Raw genomic sequence first — 17699 nt, forward strand, 5'->3', positions numbered from 1 at the left:
TTTGTCACAATTTTATTTTTATAGAAAATTTTGTCAAAATTTTATTTCTATAGAAAATTTTGTCAAAATTTTATTTCTATAGAAAATTTTATCAAATTTTATTTCTATAGAAAATTTTGTCAAAATTTTATTTCTTTAGAAAATTTTGTCAACATTTTATTTCTCTAGAAAATTTTGTCAAAATCTTATTTCTATAGAAACTTTTATCAAAATTTTATTTTTATAGAAAATTTTGTCAAAATTTTATTTCTATAGAAAATTTTGTTAAAATTTTAATATTATAGAAAATTTTGTTAAAATTTTAATTCTATAGAAAATTTTGTCAAAATTTCATTTCTATAGAAAATTTAGTCAAAATTTTATTTCTATAGAAAATTTAGTCAAAATTTTATTTCTATAGAAAATTTAGTCAAAATTTTATTTCTATAGAAAATTTCACCAAAATTTTATTTGTATAGAAAATTTTGTGAAAATTTTATTTCTATAGAAAATTTTGTCAACATTTTATTTCTATAGAAAATTTTGTAAAAATTTAATTTCTATAGAAAATGTTGTCAAAATTTTGTTTCTATAGAAAATGTTGTCAAAATTTTATTTCTATAGAAAATTTTGTCAAAATTTTATATCTATCAAAAATTTCGTCAACAGTTTATTTCTATAGAAAATTTTGTCAAATTTTATTTCTATAGAAAATTTTATTTCTATAGAAAATTTTATTTTTATAGAAAATTTTGTCAAATTTTATTTCTATAGAAAATTTTGTCAAAATTTTATTTCTATAGAAAATTTTGTCAAAATTTTATTTCTATAAAAAATTTTGTCAAATTTTATTTCTATAGAAAATTTTGTCAACATTTTATTTCTATAGAAAATTTCGTCAAAATTTGATTTCTAAGAAAATGTCAAATTTTATATGTATAGAAAATTTTGTCAAATTTTATTTCTATAGAAAAATTTGTCACAATTTTATTTTTATAGAAAATTTTGTCAAAATTTTATTTCTATAGAAAATTTTGTCAAAATTTTATTTCTATTGAAAATTTTGTCAAAAATTTATTTCTATAGAAAATTTTGTCAAAATTTTATTTCTATAGAAAATTTCGTCAAAATTTGATTTCTAAGAAAATGTCAAATTTTATATGTATAGAAAATTTTGTCAAATTTTATTTCTATAGAAAAATTTGTCACAATTTTATTTTTATAGAAAATTTTGTCAAAATTTTATTTCTATAGAAAATTTTGTCAAAAATTTATTTCTATAGAAAATTTTGTCAAAATTTTATCTCTATAGAAAATTTTATCAAATTTTATTTCTATAGAAAATTTCACCAAAATTTTATTTCCATAGAAAATTTCACCAAAAATTTATTTCTATAGAAAATTTTGTCAATATTTCTTTAGAAAATTTTGTCATATTTTTATTTCTATAGAAAATTTTGTCAACATTTTATTTCTATAGAAAATGTTGTCAAAATTGCATTTCTATAGAAAATTTTGTAAAAATTTTATTTCTATAGAAAATTTTGTCAAAATTTTATTTCTATAGAAGATTTTGTCAAAATTTTATTTCTATAGAAGATTTTGTCAAAATTTTATTTCTATAGGAAATTTTGTCAAATTTTATTTCTATAGAAAATTTTATCAAATTTTATTTCCATAGAAAATTTTGTCACAATTTTATTTTTATAGAACATTTTGTCAAAATTTTATTGCTATAGAAAATTTTGTCAAAATTTTATTTTTATAGAAAATTTTTTCAAAATTTTATTTCTATAGAAAATTTCACCAAAATTTTATTTCCATAGGAAATTTCACCAAAATTTTATTTCTATAGGAAATTTTGTCAAAATTTTATTTCTATAGAAAATTTTGTCAAAATTTTATTTCTATAGAAAATTTTGTTAAAATTTTTTTTCTATAGAAAATGTTGTCAAAATTTTATTTCTATAGAACATTTTGTCAAAATTTTATATCTATCAAAAATTTCGTCAACATTTTATTTCTATAGAAAATTTTGTCAAAATTTTATTTCTATAGAAAATTTTGTCAAAATTTTATTTCTATAGAAAATTTTGTCAAAATTTTATTTCTATAGAAAATTTGTCATAATTTTATTTCTATAGAAAATTTTGTCAAAATTTTATTTCTGTAGAAAATTTTGTTAAAATTTTATTTCTATAGAAAATTTTGTCAAATTTTATTTCTATAGAAAACTTTGTCAAATTTTATTTCTATAGAAAATTTTGTCAACATTTTATTTCTATAGAAAATTTTGTCAAAATTTTACTTCCATAGAAAATTTTTTCATAATTTTATTTCTATAGGAAACTTCACCAAAATTTTATTTCCATAGAAAATTTCACCAAAATTTTGTTTCTATAGAAATTTTTCTTGAAATTTTATTTCTATAGAAAATTTTATCAAATTTTATTTTTAGAAAATTTTGTCAAAATTTTATTTCTATAGAAAATTTTGTCAAAATTTTATTTCTATAGAAAATTTTATCAAATTTTATTTCTATAAAAAATTTTGTCACAATTTTATTTTTATAGAAAATTTTGTCAAAATTTTATTTCTATAGAAAATTTTGTCAAAATTTTATTTCTATAGAAAATTTTATCAAATTTTATTTCTATAGAAAATTTTGTCACAATTTTATTTCTATAGAAAATTTTGTCAAAATTTTATTTCTATAGAAAATTTTGTCAAAATTTTATTTCTTTAGAAAATTTTGTCAACATTTTATTTCTATAGAAAATTTTGTCAAAATCTTATTTCTATAGAAACTTTTATCAAAATTTTATTTTTATAGAAACTTTTATCAAAATTTTATTTCTATAGAAAATTTTGTTAAAATTTTAATATTATAGAAAATTTTGTTAAAATTTTAGTTCTATAGAAAATTTTGTCAAAATTTTATTTCTATAGAAAATTTAGTCAAAATTTTATTTCTATAGAAAATTTAGTCAAAATTTTATTTCTATAGAAAATTTCACCAAAATTTTATTTGTATAGAAAATTTTGTGAAAATTTTATTTCTATAGAAAATTTTGTCAACATTTTATTTCTATAGAAAATTTTGTAAAAATTTAATTTCTATAGAAAATTTTGTCAAAATTTTGTTTCTATAGAAAATGTTGTCAAAATTTTATTTTTATAGAAAATTTTGTCAAAATTTTATATCTATCAAAAATTTCGTCAACAGTTTATTTCTATAGAAAATTTTGTCAAATTTTATTTCTATAGAAAATTTTATTTCTATAGAAAATTTTATTTTTATAGAAAATTTTGTCAAATTTTATTTCTATAGAAAATTTTGTCAAAATTTTATTTCTATAGAAAATTTTGTCAAAATTTTATTTCTATAAAAAATTTTGTCAAATTTTATTTCTATAGAAAATTTTGTCAACATTTTATTTCTATAGAAAATTTCGTCAAAATTTGATTTCTAAGAAAATGTCAAATTTTATATGTATAGAAAATTTTGTCAAATTTTATTTCTATAGAAAAATTTGTCACAATTTTATTTTTATAGAAAATTTTGTCAAAATTTTATTTCTATAGAAAATTTTGTCAAAATTTTATTTCTATTGAAAATTTTGTCAAAAATTTATTTCTATAGAAAATTTTGTCAAAATTTTATTTCTATAGAAAATTTCGTCAAAATTTGATTTCTAAGAAAATGTCAAATTTTATATGTATAGAAAATTTTGTCAAATTTTATTTCTATAGAAAAATTTGTCACAATTTTATTTTTATAGAAAATTTTGTCAAAATTTTATTTCTATAGAAAATTTTGTCAAAAATTTATTTCTATAGAAAATTTTGTCAAAATTTTATCTCTATAGAAAATTTTATCAAATTTTATTTCTATAGAAAATTTCACCAAAATTTTATTTCCATAGAAAATTTCACCAAAAATTTATTTCTATAGAAAATTTTGTCAATATTTCTTTAGAAAATTTTGTCATATTTTTATTTCTATAGAAAATTTTGTCAACATTTTATTTCTATAGAAAATGTTGTCAAAATTGCATTTCTATAGAAAATTTTGTAAAAATTTTATTTCTATAGAAAATTTTGTCAAAATTTTATTTCTATAGAAGATTTTGTCAAAATTTTATTTCTATAGAAGATTTTGTCAAAATTTTATTTCTATAGGAAATTTTGTCAAATTTTATTTCTATAGAAAATTTTATCAAATTTTATTTCCATAGAAAATTTTGTCACAATTTTATTTTTATAGAACATTTTGTCAAAATTTTATTGCTATAGAAAATTTTGTCAAAATTTTATTTTTATAGAAAATTTTTTCAAAATTTTATTTCTATAGAAAATTTCACCAAAATTTTATTTCCATAGGAAATTTCACCAAAATTTTATTTTATTTCTATAGAAAATTTTGTCAAAATTTTATTTCTATAGAAAATTTTGTTAAAATTTTTTTTCTATAGAAAATGTTGTCAAAATTTTATTTCTATAGAACATTTTGTCAAAATTTTATATCTATCAAAAATTTCGTCAACATTTTATTTCTATAGAAAATTTTGTCAAAATTTTATTTCTATAGAAAATTTTGTCAAAATTTTATTTCTATAGAAAATTTTGTCAAAATTTTATTTCTATAGAAAATTTGTCATAATTTTATTTCTATAGAAAATTTTGTCAAAATTTTATTTCTGTAGAAAATTTTGTTAAAATTTTATTTCTATAGAAAATTTTGTCAAATTTTATTTCTATAGAAAACTTTGTCAAATTTTATTTCTATAGAAAATTTTGTCAACATTTTATTTCTATAGAAAATTTTGTCAAAATTTTACTTCCATAGAAAATTTTTTCATAATTTTATTTCTATAGGAAACTTCACCAAAATTTTATTTCCATAGAAAATTTCACCAAAATTTTGTTTCTATAGAAATTTTTCTTGAAATTTTATTTCTATAGAAAATTTTATCAAATTTTATTTTTAGAAAATTTTGTCAAAATTTTATTTCTATAGAAAATTTTGTCAAAATTTTATTTCTATAGAAAATTTTATCAAATTTTATTTCTATAAAAAATTTTGTCACAATTTTATTTTTATAGAAAATTTTGTCAAAATTTTATTTCTATAGAAAATTTTGTCAAAATTTTATTTCTATAGAAAATTTTATCAAATTTTATTTCTATAGAAAATTTTGTCACAATTTTATTTCTATAGAAAATTTTGTCAAAATTTTATTTCTATAGAAAATTTTGTCAAAATTTTATTTCTTTAGAAAATTTTGTCAACATTTTATTTCTATAGAAAATTTTGTCAAAATTTTATTTCTATAAAAAATTTTGTCACAATTTTATTTTTATAGAAAATTTTGTCAACATTTTATTTCTATAGAAAATTTCGTCAAAATTTGATTTCTAAGAAAATGTCAAATTTTATATGTATAGAAAATTTTGTCAAATTTTATTTCTATAGAAAAATTTGTCACAATTTTATTTTTATAGAAAATTTTGTCAAAATTTTATTTCTATAGAAAATTTTGTCAAAATTTTATTTCTATAGAAAATTTTGTCAAAATTTTATTTCTATAGAAAATTTTGTCAAAAATTTATTTCTATAGAAAATTTTGTCAAAATTTTATTTCTATAGAAAATTTCGTCAAAATTTGATTTCTAAGAAAATGTCAAATTTTATATGTATAGAAAATTTTGTCAAATTTTATTTCTATAGAAAAATTTGTCACAATTTTATTTTTATAGAAAATTTTGTCAAAATTTTATTTCTATAGAAAATTTTGTCAAAAATTTATTTCTATAGAAAATTTTGTCAAAATTTTATTTCTATAGAAAATTTTATCAAATTTTATTTCTATAGAAAATTTCACCAAAATTTTATTTCCATAGAAAATTTCACCAAAATTTTATTTCTATAGAAAATTTTGTCAATATTTCTTTAGAAAATTTTGTCATATTTTTATTTCTATAGAAAATTTTGTCAACATTTTATTTCTATAGAAAATGTTGTCAAAATTGCATTTCTATAGAAAATTTTGTAAAAATTTTATTTCTATAGAAAATTTTGCCAAAATTTTATTTCTATAGAAGATTTTGTCAAAATTTTATTTCTATAGAAGATTTTGTCAAAATTTTATTTCTATAGGAAATTTTGTCAAAATTGTATTTCTATAGAAAATGTTGGAAAAAATGTTATTTCCAATGGAAAATTTAGTTAAAATTTTATTTCTATAGAAAAATAAGCTATAACGATTTTCTCCTTATTCTCTCTTTCCAGTCAGTGTTTCGACATCAAAACACATCAAAAATTTTGAATAAATTCTTATCATAAACGAAAAAGTTATCTTCGAGTTACGATTTAAAAAAGCACTTACCTTAAAAATGCCAGTCTGATTCCAACGTTTTTTTAATAAAAATATAATAGGTAATTAAGATTTTATATGATTTTTAAAAAATTGTATATTTAGTTTGCATAATAATTGAATTTGTGTGTTATTTCACGTTTACTATTTCGGCGTTTATTTTCGGTTTGTTTTTTTGGTATTGTTTTATATGATTCGTTTTCGAAGTTCGTTTAGGGATAAAAAGTGATGCTGTATATTCTGATAAACCACTACAGATAGAAGGATATTTTTAATGGGATTCCTATTTCGTTTTTGTATTTGTTCTTTTTTAGACAAATTTGCAAGAATTGTCCATATCTGTGTTTCAATTTTATTTGACTATGTTCTAAAATATATAGTGAAAACTGCCTTTATCAAAGAGAGAGAGAGAGGGACATGGACAAATACGAATATATAAACAAAGGAAAACATGTTACGACAGCTTACGAATAACTTAAATACATTTTAAATTCTAAAACCAATTTGTGTTTGTTTTTTGTTTTTGTATACGTTTGTGTGTGTGTTGTAAATAATATAACATAAGATAATATGCATAGGTTTTTTCCGTATTTATAAGCCTAAAACCTACATGTACTGTAAAAACATGGAACGTTCACAAGCCTCTTCGAGTAGCTCTTGTTTTCGTTTCATTTCTTCTGGGGTCAATTCTCGCACCAACTCATCAAAACCATCATCAAATGATTGGGGTGAATTGTTATCTTCATCTCGATGATCATTGGTCTCCAGCAGGGGTTCGCCTATGATTTGCCTTATCTCATTGGGCAAATGTTCGGCCTCTTTGATTTGATAATAGATTGCCTCAGCTGTTTGGAGAGTTTTCTGCAAGTCAATATTACCCGATAGCTCGTTGACATGTTTCAATATTTCGGTAAATTGGAATTTGCTTTCGATTATTATATCCGTTTCTTGATCTAGAATAGCCACTGATATAAGTATATGGAAATTGGGACATGGTAATCTCGTCCATAGACATTCCCATAGCTTTAGTATGTCTTCGTTGACAAATTCTCGTTTGTACCACACCAGCAGCCAACGGAAACAGAAGTACATATTATCAGAATCATGATTTTTCATGTATTTGAAGAGACGTGGGTTGGCAAATTCCAATAAGCTTCGTAATTGACTGAATTGAGTTTTCATGCCGGCCTGATCAATGTCGAAATTGGCAAATACCATGTCCATAAAGCCCACAAAACACCAAAAGGCATCCACTTCATTTTCCTGCAAAGTTATAGAAAATTTTAATTACGTTCGAAACTACAACATATTTTTTTCGAATCCCTAGACTTTGTCCATTTAAATCAGCTATATCTTTAGAAATTATGAATAAGAATATTTCCATAACTCTTTCTATTACTGCCACACAATCAGCCTAGGAGTTCTTTTTTATTTTTGTTTTTATTTTCATCACGTAATTTGAAGCCACATAGCGGCCAATTTATATAAATTACAACGGACCACTAACTATGAATAAAGTACAATTCAAGTTATGGCAATGTGAGAACATATGCGTGTATATAATAAATATAAATATGTATAAAATAGTATAAAAATAAATTAATTAATAATATGAAATAACACAAAAGATTTTAGGTTCCCAATATAATTTAAAGAAGACAAAATAAGAAAAGATTATTTACTAAATCAACCACAACAAAGCAACACTACTAACACGAGGTTGGATAACCTTCGATAAGTCGAATCGGAAATCGAGAAATCCTTTAAGTTATTAGGGAGACAATTATATGATCTGGCGATTCTAGACTGAAATGACTTGTCCATATAACCTCTGGCAAGCGGCATAACAATCTGATTTCGCCGCGAGCGGCCAAAAGAAAATAAGTCCACGAGAAATCGAGGTGACTGAGCTCTGAAAATCTTGTGGAAGAACAAGTGACCTGAAGTCAATAAAACTAGAAAATGGGCACCCAAGGAACTCCTGGACATGAGGAGAAATATGGTCATATCGACGAAGTGAATATAGATAACGGACTATTCTATGAATTGCTAGTTTAACCTCCCTTATGTTACCAGCATTTGTGCCACAAAAACCTCAATACAGTATAGAATATTGGGCATTGTCAAAGCATGTACAAGTCTCTTCTTTAATGAAAAAGTCAGCATCAACTCAGATTTGTACAATTATCGTAGAGTCAAATTCGTATGACTAACAACATTGTCTATATGTATATCAAATGAAAGTCTATCGTCAATGGTAACCCCCAAACATTTCAAATGGTGTACAACCTCAATATTACACCCATTGTAAGAGAGATGGATGAGATGAAAAAATGAATGCCTTTGTCTTAGAACCATTGACGGAATGATTATTGAGACACATCCAACTGTATAAATTACTAGTTACAAAATCAATCTTAGCTTGTAAGACATCTATATTCTTAACATCCCCCAAAAAAGCAACTGAAATTTCCCAATAAATTTTTGACAAGTTCTAGTGAAACAAAAAATAAGCAAAAAAAATATTAAATTTTGGTTACGCCAGTTTGCGAGTTACTATGTCATAGTAAAAATCATCAATTACATTTTTAATTGAGTCAATTGAAAAATTAATTGAAATTTGCTAATGAAATCAATAAATTTTTTAATCAAGTATTTTTTTAATGCCCAATTAAAACGGTGATTGATACTATCATTTTTGCGATTGAAGACATTTCAATTAAAAATTTAATTGGATCAATTAATTTCGTGATAGAATCCGAAAAAAAAACATTTTGTATGAACAGAGTTTAACGAAAATGGCGGTAAATTTGATTTTACTGAACAGATTTTCAACATGTATATACAGCAGTAAGTTCGGCCGGGACGAATCTTAAATACCCACCACCATGAATCAAATACAATAGTTTGCTTTGAAAACTCTTCGTCGTAGTGGGTTACTTAATAATGTATAAGATTTCGGAGGGGTTTGATGACAGCTGTTCTCCCAAGTAGATCAGTTCAACTAGAGGCCTTATCAAATGGACCGATAAAAATGTAACCCTATACAGGTTTTTGAGTGTCTAAAATACCAGTATATTTACAAATTCAGGCTAATCGGATAAAACTACGATTTCTAGAAGCCCAAGAAGTTAAATTGGGAGATCGGTATATATGGGGACTATGCCTAAATCATGGGCCGATACACACCATATTCAGCACACCTAAATACTTCTAGATTTTCAATTTTAGGCAAATTGGTTAAAACCTATGGATTATAAAAGCCCAAGAAGTAAAATCGGGAGATCGGTCTATATGGGGCCTATACCAAAATATGGACCCATACCCACCATTTTCAGCACACCTTACTATGGTCGTAAAATACTTTTAGATTTCCAATTTCGGTCCATATAATTCGACCTCCCAAAACGGTATATAGCCCTTCTTCGAACTTGGCCTGTCTGCAAACAAAAATTAAATCTGTTCCAAATTTCAGGACGATAGCGCCATTATTGAAGGCTGTAGCGTGATTACAACATTACAACAGACAGACGAACATGAGTTTATCGTCTTAGAATTTCTCCTTGATCAAGAATATATATACTTTATAAAGTCGGAAATCGATATTTCGATGTGGCAACTTATTATAGCCCCTTCACCATTCTATGGTGGTGCGTATAAAAATACCCAAATTTCTGGAAATTCACCATTATATTGCCAAGTCACCAACTCAAAAATTTCCTCCTTCCCCCTCTCAAGTGGTGAAATTCACTCTTATCAAAATATGGCAAGTTTACTTATTGACTTTTGATATTTATCAAAGTCAGCTAATCAATTTTTGTAGTAGCCATAATCGAACTTTATCGATAAAGTCTAAAAGTCAAATTTGAGTTGAAATGGGAGTGTGATGTGTGTCACTTACCATAATAGCCAATATGGGCGCCAATAAATCGGACATTCCTTGGACATATCCTAAATCGAAGTTATATTTGACATATGTCATTAGAATACCCTGTAACGTATTCAAATTGGGATTATCATCTCCAGCAAAGAAATCCAATGAACGATCGGTCCTTTTAACATCTTTCTCAATTTGGCACTTGCGATCACGATAACCTGAAAAATTGGCCTCTTGTGTGGCTGTCATGGACAACCATTGCGCTTTCATGTTATAATATTCCATTGATTTTTCCTTTCGTCGGGCAATTTTTTCCACTTCACTATCGTTCCATTGATAATAGTTTAGTAGATATTTCCATACTTCACAACGCAAATTGGGTTCTATGCCGCCTTTGAATATTATTTCAAGAACTCGTCTTGAGTCGGAAACCCGTCCATCGGGAGTCATAAATTCCAACCATTGATTTTCGTTCAAGGGCAAACCTCGCTTCATTGCTTTTCGTTCTGGTAATGGGGCTATAATTTTCTCATCGATTTCTTTGACATTTTCCAAACCACTCGAGTCCAAATCTGGTGATTTATCTAGACTGCTACCCCTACTTCGGGATTCTGAAGTATTGGAACTACCTGCCAGACCTACCATTTGATAATTGTCTGAGGGTGGTGATGAAATTTGGCGGTCTTTGGCATCCAATGATCCTGGCCGGACTCGAGGTGGAGCCTTGTGTGTGACATAATCGGGTATGTTTGCAAGAAAGCCCACTACCTTATGAGGCAGCCAACTTTCATTGCCCACTGAACTGGACTTTATCTCACCGATATCCAGCTCGGCAAAAGTCTTCTTCAGTTTCTGGGTTTCGGTGGTTAAAATAACATATTCCTCTCCACTTCGAGTGGATGGAACAAAATCGATAATGTGTAATTGGCGCATGCTACGGACAAACAAATCTGCATTGCCATGTTGAAAAAAGAATTCCGAATGTAAAGTTCCATCTAATTTTCGTATGAAACGAATGGTTTGGCCTCGATGCTTAACTTCTACCCCAGATAAGTCCTCGAGGCATGTGCGTATGCATCTATTTTTTATCGATCCAGTCGAAGATTCCATAGGTTTTGTATTAAAAACCTTGCACTCGGAAACTGTGCGGGATCTTCGCGAAATGGTATCGACTAAAGCCCAGTCTTCTTGATCATGAATGTCATCGGCAATCAATATATTCTCATTCGGTTTCCATTCGATGAATAATCGGCGTGGTGGTCCATATTCTACCAATGACAGTGAACCACTGTTGTGCAAATCTGCAATATGTTCCGCGCTTGCCTTTTTGAGCAAGACCCCATCGTGGGTACATAATATCTGAAAGGAGTGTGTACAATTAATTAGTGAAATATAGCGTGAACAATTATGGACTTCTCAAAACCATAACTATTCACGGTACATTATTGAAAATAAAAAATTTACGTGGAACTTACGTTGCCAGTACCAGATGCTTCGTCTTTGTTTGTAGTACTACCTCCAGATATTGTTACACTTGGTGTTTGTGATTCACAAATTTCGTCGTCTCCACTAGTACTTTCGTTCAGGACATTGAACTGCATACGATCGCAGTTCTCACGCTCATAGCGCACAGAATTGATCATTTTACATATAGCGATCAAATCGCAGTATTTATAAAGATGTTTTCCTCTTTGCAAAGATGAGAAATACAATAAATTATTAAGTTTATTCGCACTTATTCGTTTTAGCAGCTGTTTACAACAACACAAAGAATAATAACATCTCTGTTACTATTCTGACATTTTGATGTTGAAGTGTTGCCAGAGTTATGATAAAGAAAAGTGCTAGCATATTTTGGATTTAAAAGACAATTTCTCATATATGAAACGAATTCTTTCGTTCGAGTTAGGATGTCAAAAACAGTTGAATTTATAAAGAAAAATTAGCCGTTTTTAGAATTTCAATTGAACGTACACGTTCGTCCCATGTATGAGAAATTGGCTGAATATATTTCATTGGTATACACTACCCAAACACAAGCATTGCAGAAATGCTTACATTGCGTTCACATTATGCTCGAAATCTATATGTTTCAAGATTTGCAAAACCACTAAATTGAGATGTCAAAAATCACAAAAATAAATTTTGAGCCTCTTGAGCAGTAGTATGCACCTCTTGCGAAAAATTTTCTTCCCATAAGAAATGCATTGTCACGTAGCGTCCAATTTCGAAAGCTGGTACGCACCTCTAATGAAAATTTTTTTTCATAACACCCAATAAACACAGGATGAGCGTTTTTCAAATGCAACACCTCTTCAGTTTGAGGGTAAATATCATTTTCAACATAAATTCAACTTGACTTGAAAAAGCTCATCTTCAATTCATCTTCAAATTGTTTGCGAATTACAACCAATTTGGCAAAATGTTGACGCAAACTTTGAAAATGTGTTGAAGATAATTGGAGAAAACTTTGACAAAACACTACCCTGAAATGCAACGAAAAAACCACATGGTTTTCAATACTACTTTGGACAACAAAGTTCGTGGAAGAAATACAAAAATGTGGAAATTTTTTAATAATCAATTAAAATTGCTTATAATAATTGGTAAGTAAAACTAAAACACGAAATGAAAACTTGAAGGAAGTCACTAAACTCAAATCTCTTTGCAGACAACTAAAATATTTGGATGCTGATTCTTGGACACATTAAGAGGCTGGCCGATGAAAAATGGTAGTGGCTTATCGAGAAAGTTTCCATAAATCAAAGTGCAACCAAAAAAACTTGGTATTTATGCTTTTCCATATCAACAATTACTGGATGATAATTCGCATCACATCGATAGTTTAATTTATATCGCATCATCGGTTTAATTTGTTATTTTGTGAATTGAAATTGCTGGAAATTTATTCCAATTATCTGGCCATCAAGTTCCTGAAAATTGCCAGTATTTTAATAACAACAATTTTGTAATACCAACGTTCTTGAGGAAATCACGAAGTACCTGGTCAGTTGGAAGAAATACAAATTGGTAAGTCAAAATAAAAAGTGAAATGAAAACATAATGGAAATCACAAAACTCGATTGTTTTGCAGAAAACTAAAATCATTGAATGGTATATTCTTGGAAGATGTTGGCCGATGAAAAACCGATGAAGGAAACAACAAAGAAAAGTTGTCAGAAAACTTACAAAGTGCAACCAACTAAAACAAAGTGCAACAATTCCTATATCAAGAACTTCTGGATGAAAATGTGCATCATCGGTTTAATTTGTTATTTTGTGAATTGAAATTGCTGGAAATTTATTCCAATTATCTAATCATCAAGTTCCTGAAAATTGCCAGTATTTTAATAACAACAATTTTGTAACACCAACGTTCTTGAGGAAATCACGAAGTACGTGGTCAGTTGGAAGAAATACAAATTGGTAAGTCAAAATAAAAAGTGAAATGAAAACATAATGGAAATCACAAAACTCGATTGTTTTGCAGAAAACTAAAATCATTGAATGGTATATTCTTGGAAGATGTTGGCCGATGAAAAACCGATGAAGGAAACAACAAAGAAAAGTTTTCAGAAAACTTACAAAGTGCAACCAATTAAAACAAAGTGCAACAATTCCTATATCAAGAACTTCTGGATGAAAATGTGCATTACATCAATTTACATCCCGTCATCAGTTTGATATTTTGTGATTTCCTCTTGCTGGAATCTATTCTAACACACAAGCCAGCAAGTTCCTCGATAGTAATTATTTCAAATTGCCAGCATATTAATGACACCAACATTATGGAGGAAATGGAATTATACATGTAAAAATGTTTAAGATATTTAAAGTTGTATTCATAGTTTTATTTATTAATACGTTTAATAAGATAATTACATTTTGATTGGTATAATATTATTATTTTCATATATTATTAATGTTATTTTTAAGATTATTATATTTGTTAACGAAAAAATAATAAAATTTACAAAATCCCTAGAAATTTAGTATTGACTTTCAGTTAGAACTAGGATTGACTTTCATACAAATTGTGGTTTGAAAGTATTCGCAACAATGCTAGTTTTTTATTTTTCTCACATTGAAAACTGTTTGAGAAATTATTGAGTAGCGATGCATTTCAATTTGAGGATTACAATGGAGAAATTATTGCTATTGTGTTGAATTTTACTGTTGAGGGTAATGTCTGTTTTTTGTTGAGAACGCGATTTTCTCAACAATTTCTCAACTTGAATATTACCCTAATCCTTTGAAAAAATGTTTGAAAAATTATTGAATTTTAGTATTTTTCAAACGTTTGTGTTTATTGGGCAGCGTTGTCAAATGCATATTTTGGAGAGATGTTGAAAACTCATGGCAGCAAAGATTTAATTTATTACAATCATTGTGTGTGTAAAAGTTTTAAGATGTCTGTAAACCCTGCCAACACTTTTTTAAATTTTACGATACTTCTGAGAATCCCCACCACGTCGAAAACAGTCGTATAGGATATCCAAAACTCGTCGCAAAAGTGTCATCACTATTGAGAAGTTGTACCACGCCAAGTTACTACAAAAAAGTATCGCATGAGTACAATTATTAGGCGACTTTTTAGATAAATGTAGAAAGACGCCAATAAGAGCCCCTTCAAACTGTTCGACAAAGTGCATTTTAAGATAGTTGTAAAAGAATCATTGCGGTCAATTAAAATACGATTGTTTAGATGTTTATTAATTTGAAATGTATAAATTATTCTACGTATAAAGGCCGGTACTATGTTCATTCTTGCGAAAAATTTTTATGGAAACCATTATTTCGCACATAGAAAGCGGCGTTTTTTTAGGTAGCTTGGAGCTCTATTTTACAGGGAGCTATATTGTATTAAGTTGGTGGTTGTTGCTTGTTTTTACAAAATAACATTTTATTTTTCCTTGGGCAATTGATCTGCTATTCCTTTGATCCTTTGTATAGTTTCGGAACAAAAATATGGTCCGTGTTTGATTTATAAACCCGCACAAATAGATTTTAATAAATAAATTATTTCTTAATTCACATTGCAAATTGCGCCGTGCTATAAACGTCAGTTTTTCAACACGAAAAAACAAAGTATCACAAGTGGAAAAAATTTCGCAAATTTTTCGCATTTTTTGGTTTTGTATGGAGTTTCAACGCGAAAACCGAACAGAGTACCGGCCTTAAGTGTGTAAATATAACCATAGCGATAGGCGGTAGGCGAAACATTTTTGCCGCAACGGCAAATACAATAAGATTGACGGCGAATAATTCCCTTTTTCACGTTTCCTAGCGTTTTTGTTGTCAATAAAGCATGCTTTGACAATATTAAACAATGAAGTTGAATAAAAACTTACAATGGCTTGTTATTTGTTGAGTTATTTCAAGAAAAAATAATCTACACGTGTCCAGGCAACAGCAATTCCCAGTGGTGAGTTAAAAAAATTGATAAACGATGGCAACACTATACCAGTTTTCGCCAAGGAGTTTTAATTTAGCGACACGCCGCTAGCCGTCACGGCATTCCTTCGCGGATTTTGGGCTTCCCATAAGAAATACACGTAAATAAGTGTTCGCCTATCGCTATGGTTATATTTACACACTAACATTTATACGAATAAAAACTTATTGAACATAATGCCTTAACAAAGGATTTGATTGATTTATAAGTTGCAATTCTGCTATATTCGGTTGATGCTCGAGCGTCTATCACCCTGCCAGCATTTCAAAGTTCCATTTCATCCTCATCGCTACCACAGACTCGTAAATGTCACCGCAACCATCGCGAACTGTGATGGGGGAAGCATATCAAAAAGTACAAAATATACATGAAAGTATTTTGCCATCACAACTGTTAGAAGAGCCATTTTATTTTTTGTGAAACGCCAAGCGCAACCAGCCTGTTATATTTTATTTAAATAAAAACGAAAATAAAGTTCTGAAAACATAGATATTACGCTTAAAATTGTGAAAGGTATATGGTGAACAATTTTCGACTTTCCAAATAGAATAAAGTGATCGTTTTTCAAATATTTTTCCAGGCACGCTGTCTCCATCGAAAATAAACCAACTGGCTGATAGACGCTGCAATATGTAACTTGCTACTTAAAACTCAACATCATCCTTTTATTAATGCAAAAAATTATGTTAAATGTGATGAGATAAACCGAAAAATGTTATATTTATAAGAAATTATAAATGTTTAATCAAATCAATAAACCTCTACACAATCGTGACCAAATCGTTGACCACAATGATTCTTCTACAATTACCTTAAAATGCACTTTTTCTGATAGTTTGCAGGGGTTCTTATTGGCGTCCTTCGAAATTGATCTAAATAGGCACCTAATAATTGCACTGATGAGCAACTTTTTCGTAGTAACTTGGCGTGGTACAACTTCTCAATAGTGACGGCACTTTTCCGACGAGTTTTTGATGTCGCATATGATTGTTTTCGACGTAGTGGGGATTCTCAGAAGCGCCCCCAAATTCAAAAAATGTTGGCAGGGCAGTGTTTATTCTTGATGGAGGCAGCGCGTCTTGAAAAATATCTGAAAACCCATCACTTTATTCCATTTGGAAAGTCGAAAATTGCTCACCAATATATCTTTCACAATTTTAAGCGAAATAACTATGTTTTCAGCACTTCAATTTCGTTTTTATTTAAATAAATTATAATAAACTAGATGCGTTTTGTGTTTCACAAAATATAAAATGGCTCTTGTAACAATAGTGATGGCAAAATACTTTCATGTACATTTCGTACTTTTTGATGCGGTTCCCCCATCACAGTTGGCGATGTTGAAGTGTTACTTACGAGCCTGTGGTAGCGATGAAGATAAAATGGAACTTTGAAATGCTGGCAGGGAAATAATCAACAATTTATTTGAGGAATATTTGAACAATTATTAACAATTTTTAAACGCGATTAGCAGGTTTAAAATTGGTATGCATTATGTTTCTCTACACTCTATAGACAACCCGTTTTTGTTGTAGACTTATGGTGTTTTCTTTTCTGAAAAAAGTGCTTTGCCTTCATTTTGTCTGTACAGAATGCGCATTTTTAAAATGTTACCAGCAACCTAAAAAATGTTATCATTTCAGCGGGCAGAAAATAATTCAAAGAAGGAAACAGGGCAATCGCAGCACTCTCGTTTGTTGGCAGTGCTGAAAATGTCCGTAATTTGCCTCTATGCGTGGCGCTATTTTCACAACAGAATTCGAAGCCTTTTCGCACTTTTGCCTGTTGTTTTTAGAAAAGAACCTAAAAAGCACATTTTCCGGGCAAAATGCAAAAAAGCGCGCATTTTTTACAAGAAAAGAAAACGCCTTAAATACATATTTGTTACCGAAAATTTCTCAAGAGGTGCATACCAGCCTTTTGCAATGGAAACACCCCATGCTTGCAGTTACGTTTGAATAATCGACGTCGAATTCAATATGGCAACATCAAGTGGCAGAATGTCTGAGAA

At 27.4% G+C, this 17699-nt stretch overlaps 1 protein-coding gene and 1 long non-coding RNA gene across 2 annotated transcripts; one reads left to right on the forward strand and one right to left on the reverse strand.

Moving 5' to 3' along the window:
• Positions 1-6422: 6422 nt before the first annotated feature.
• Positions 6423-12011, reverse strand: Tbc1d15-17 (TBC1 domain family member 15/17). The gene is made up of 3 exons (XM_075297543.1): positions 11709-12011; positions 10258-11592; positions 6423-7619 (listed from the first exon to the last, which is right to left on the reverse strand). Exons 1-3 carry the CDS (start codon positions 11874-11876, stop codon positions 6963-6965), a joined length of 2160 nt encoding a protein of 719 aa, XP_075153658.1. The 5' UTR covers positions 11877-12011; the 3' UTR covers positions 6423-6962.
• Positions 12012-12512: 501 nt separating this feature from the next.
• LOC142227156 (uncharacterized) lies at positions 12513-14048 on the forward strand. The gene is made up of 4 exons (XR_012719797.1): positions 12513-12839; positions 12905-13263; positions 13328-13659; positions 13724-14048. It is a non-coding gene; the product is annotated as an uncharacterized LOC142227156 (long non-coding RNA).
• Positions 14049-17699: the final 3651 nt, after the last annotated feature.

The sequence above is a fragment of the Haematobia irritans genome, chromosome 2, assembly GCF_050003625.1.
Source record: "Haematobia irritans isolate KBUSLIRL chromosome 2, ASM5000362v1, whole genome shotgun sequence".
Taxonomy (NCBI): domain Eukaryota; kingdom Metazoa; phylum Arthropoda; class Insecta; order Diptera; family Muscidae; genus Haematobia; species Haematobia irritans.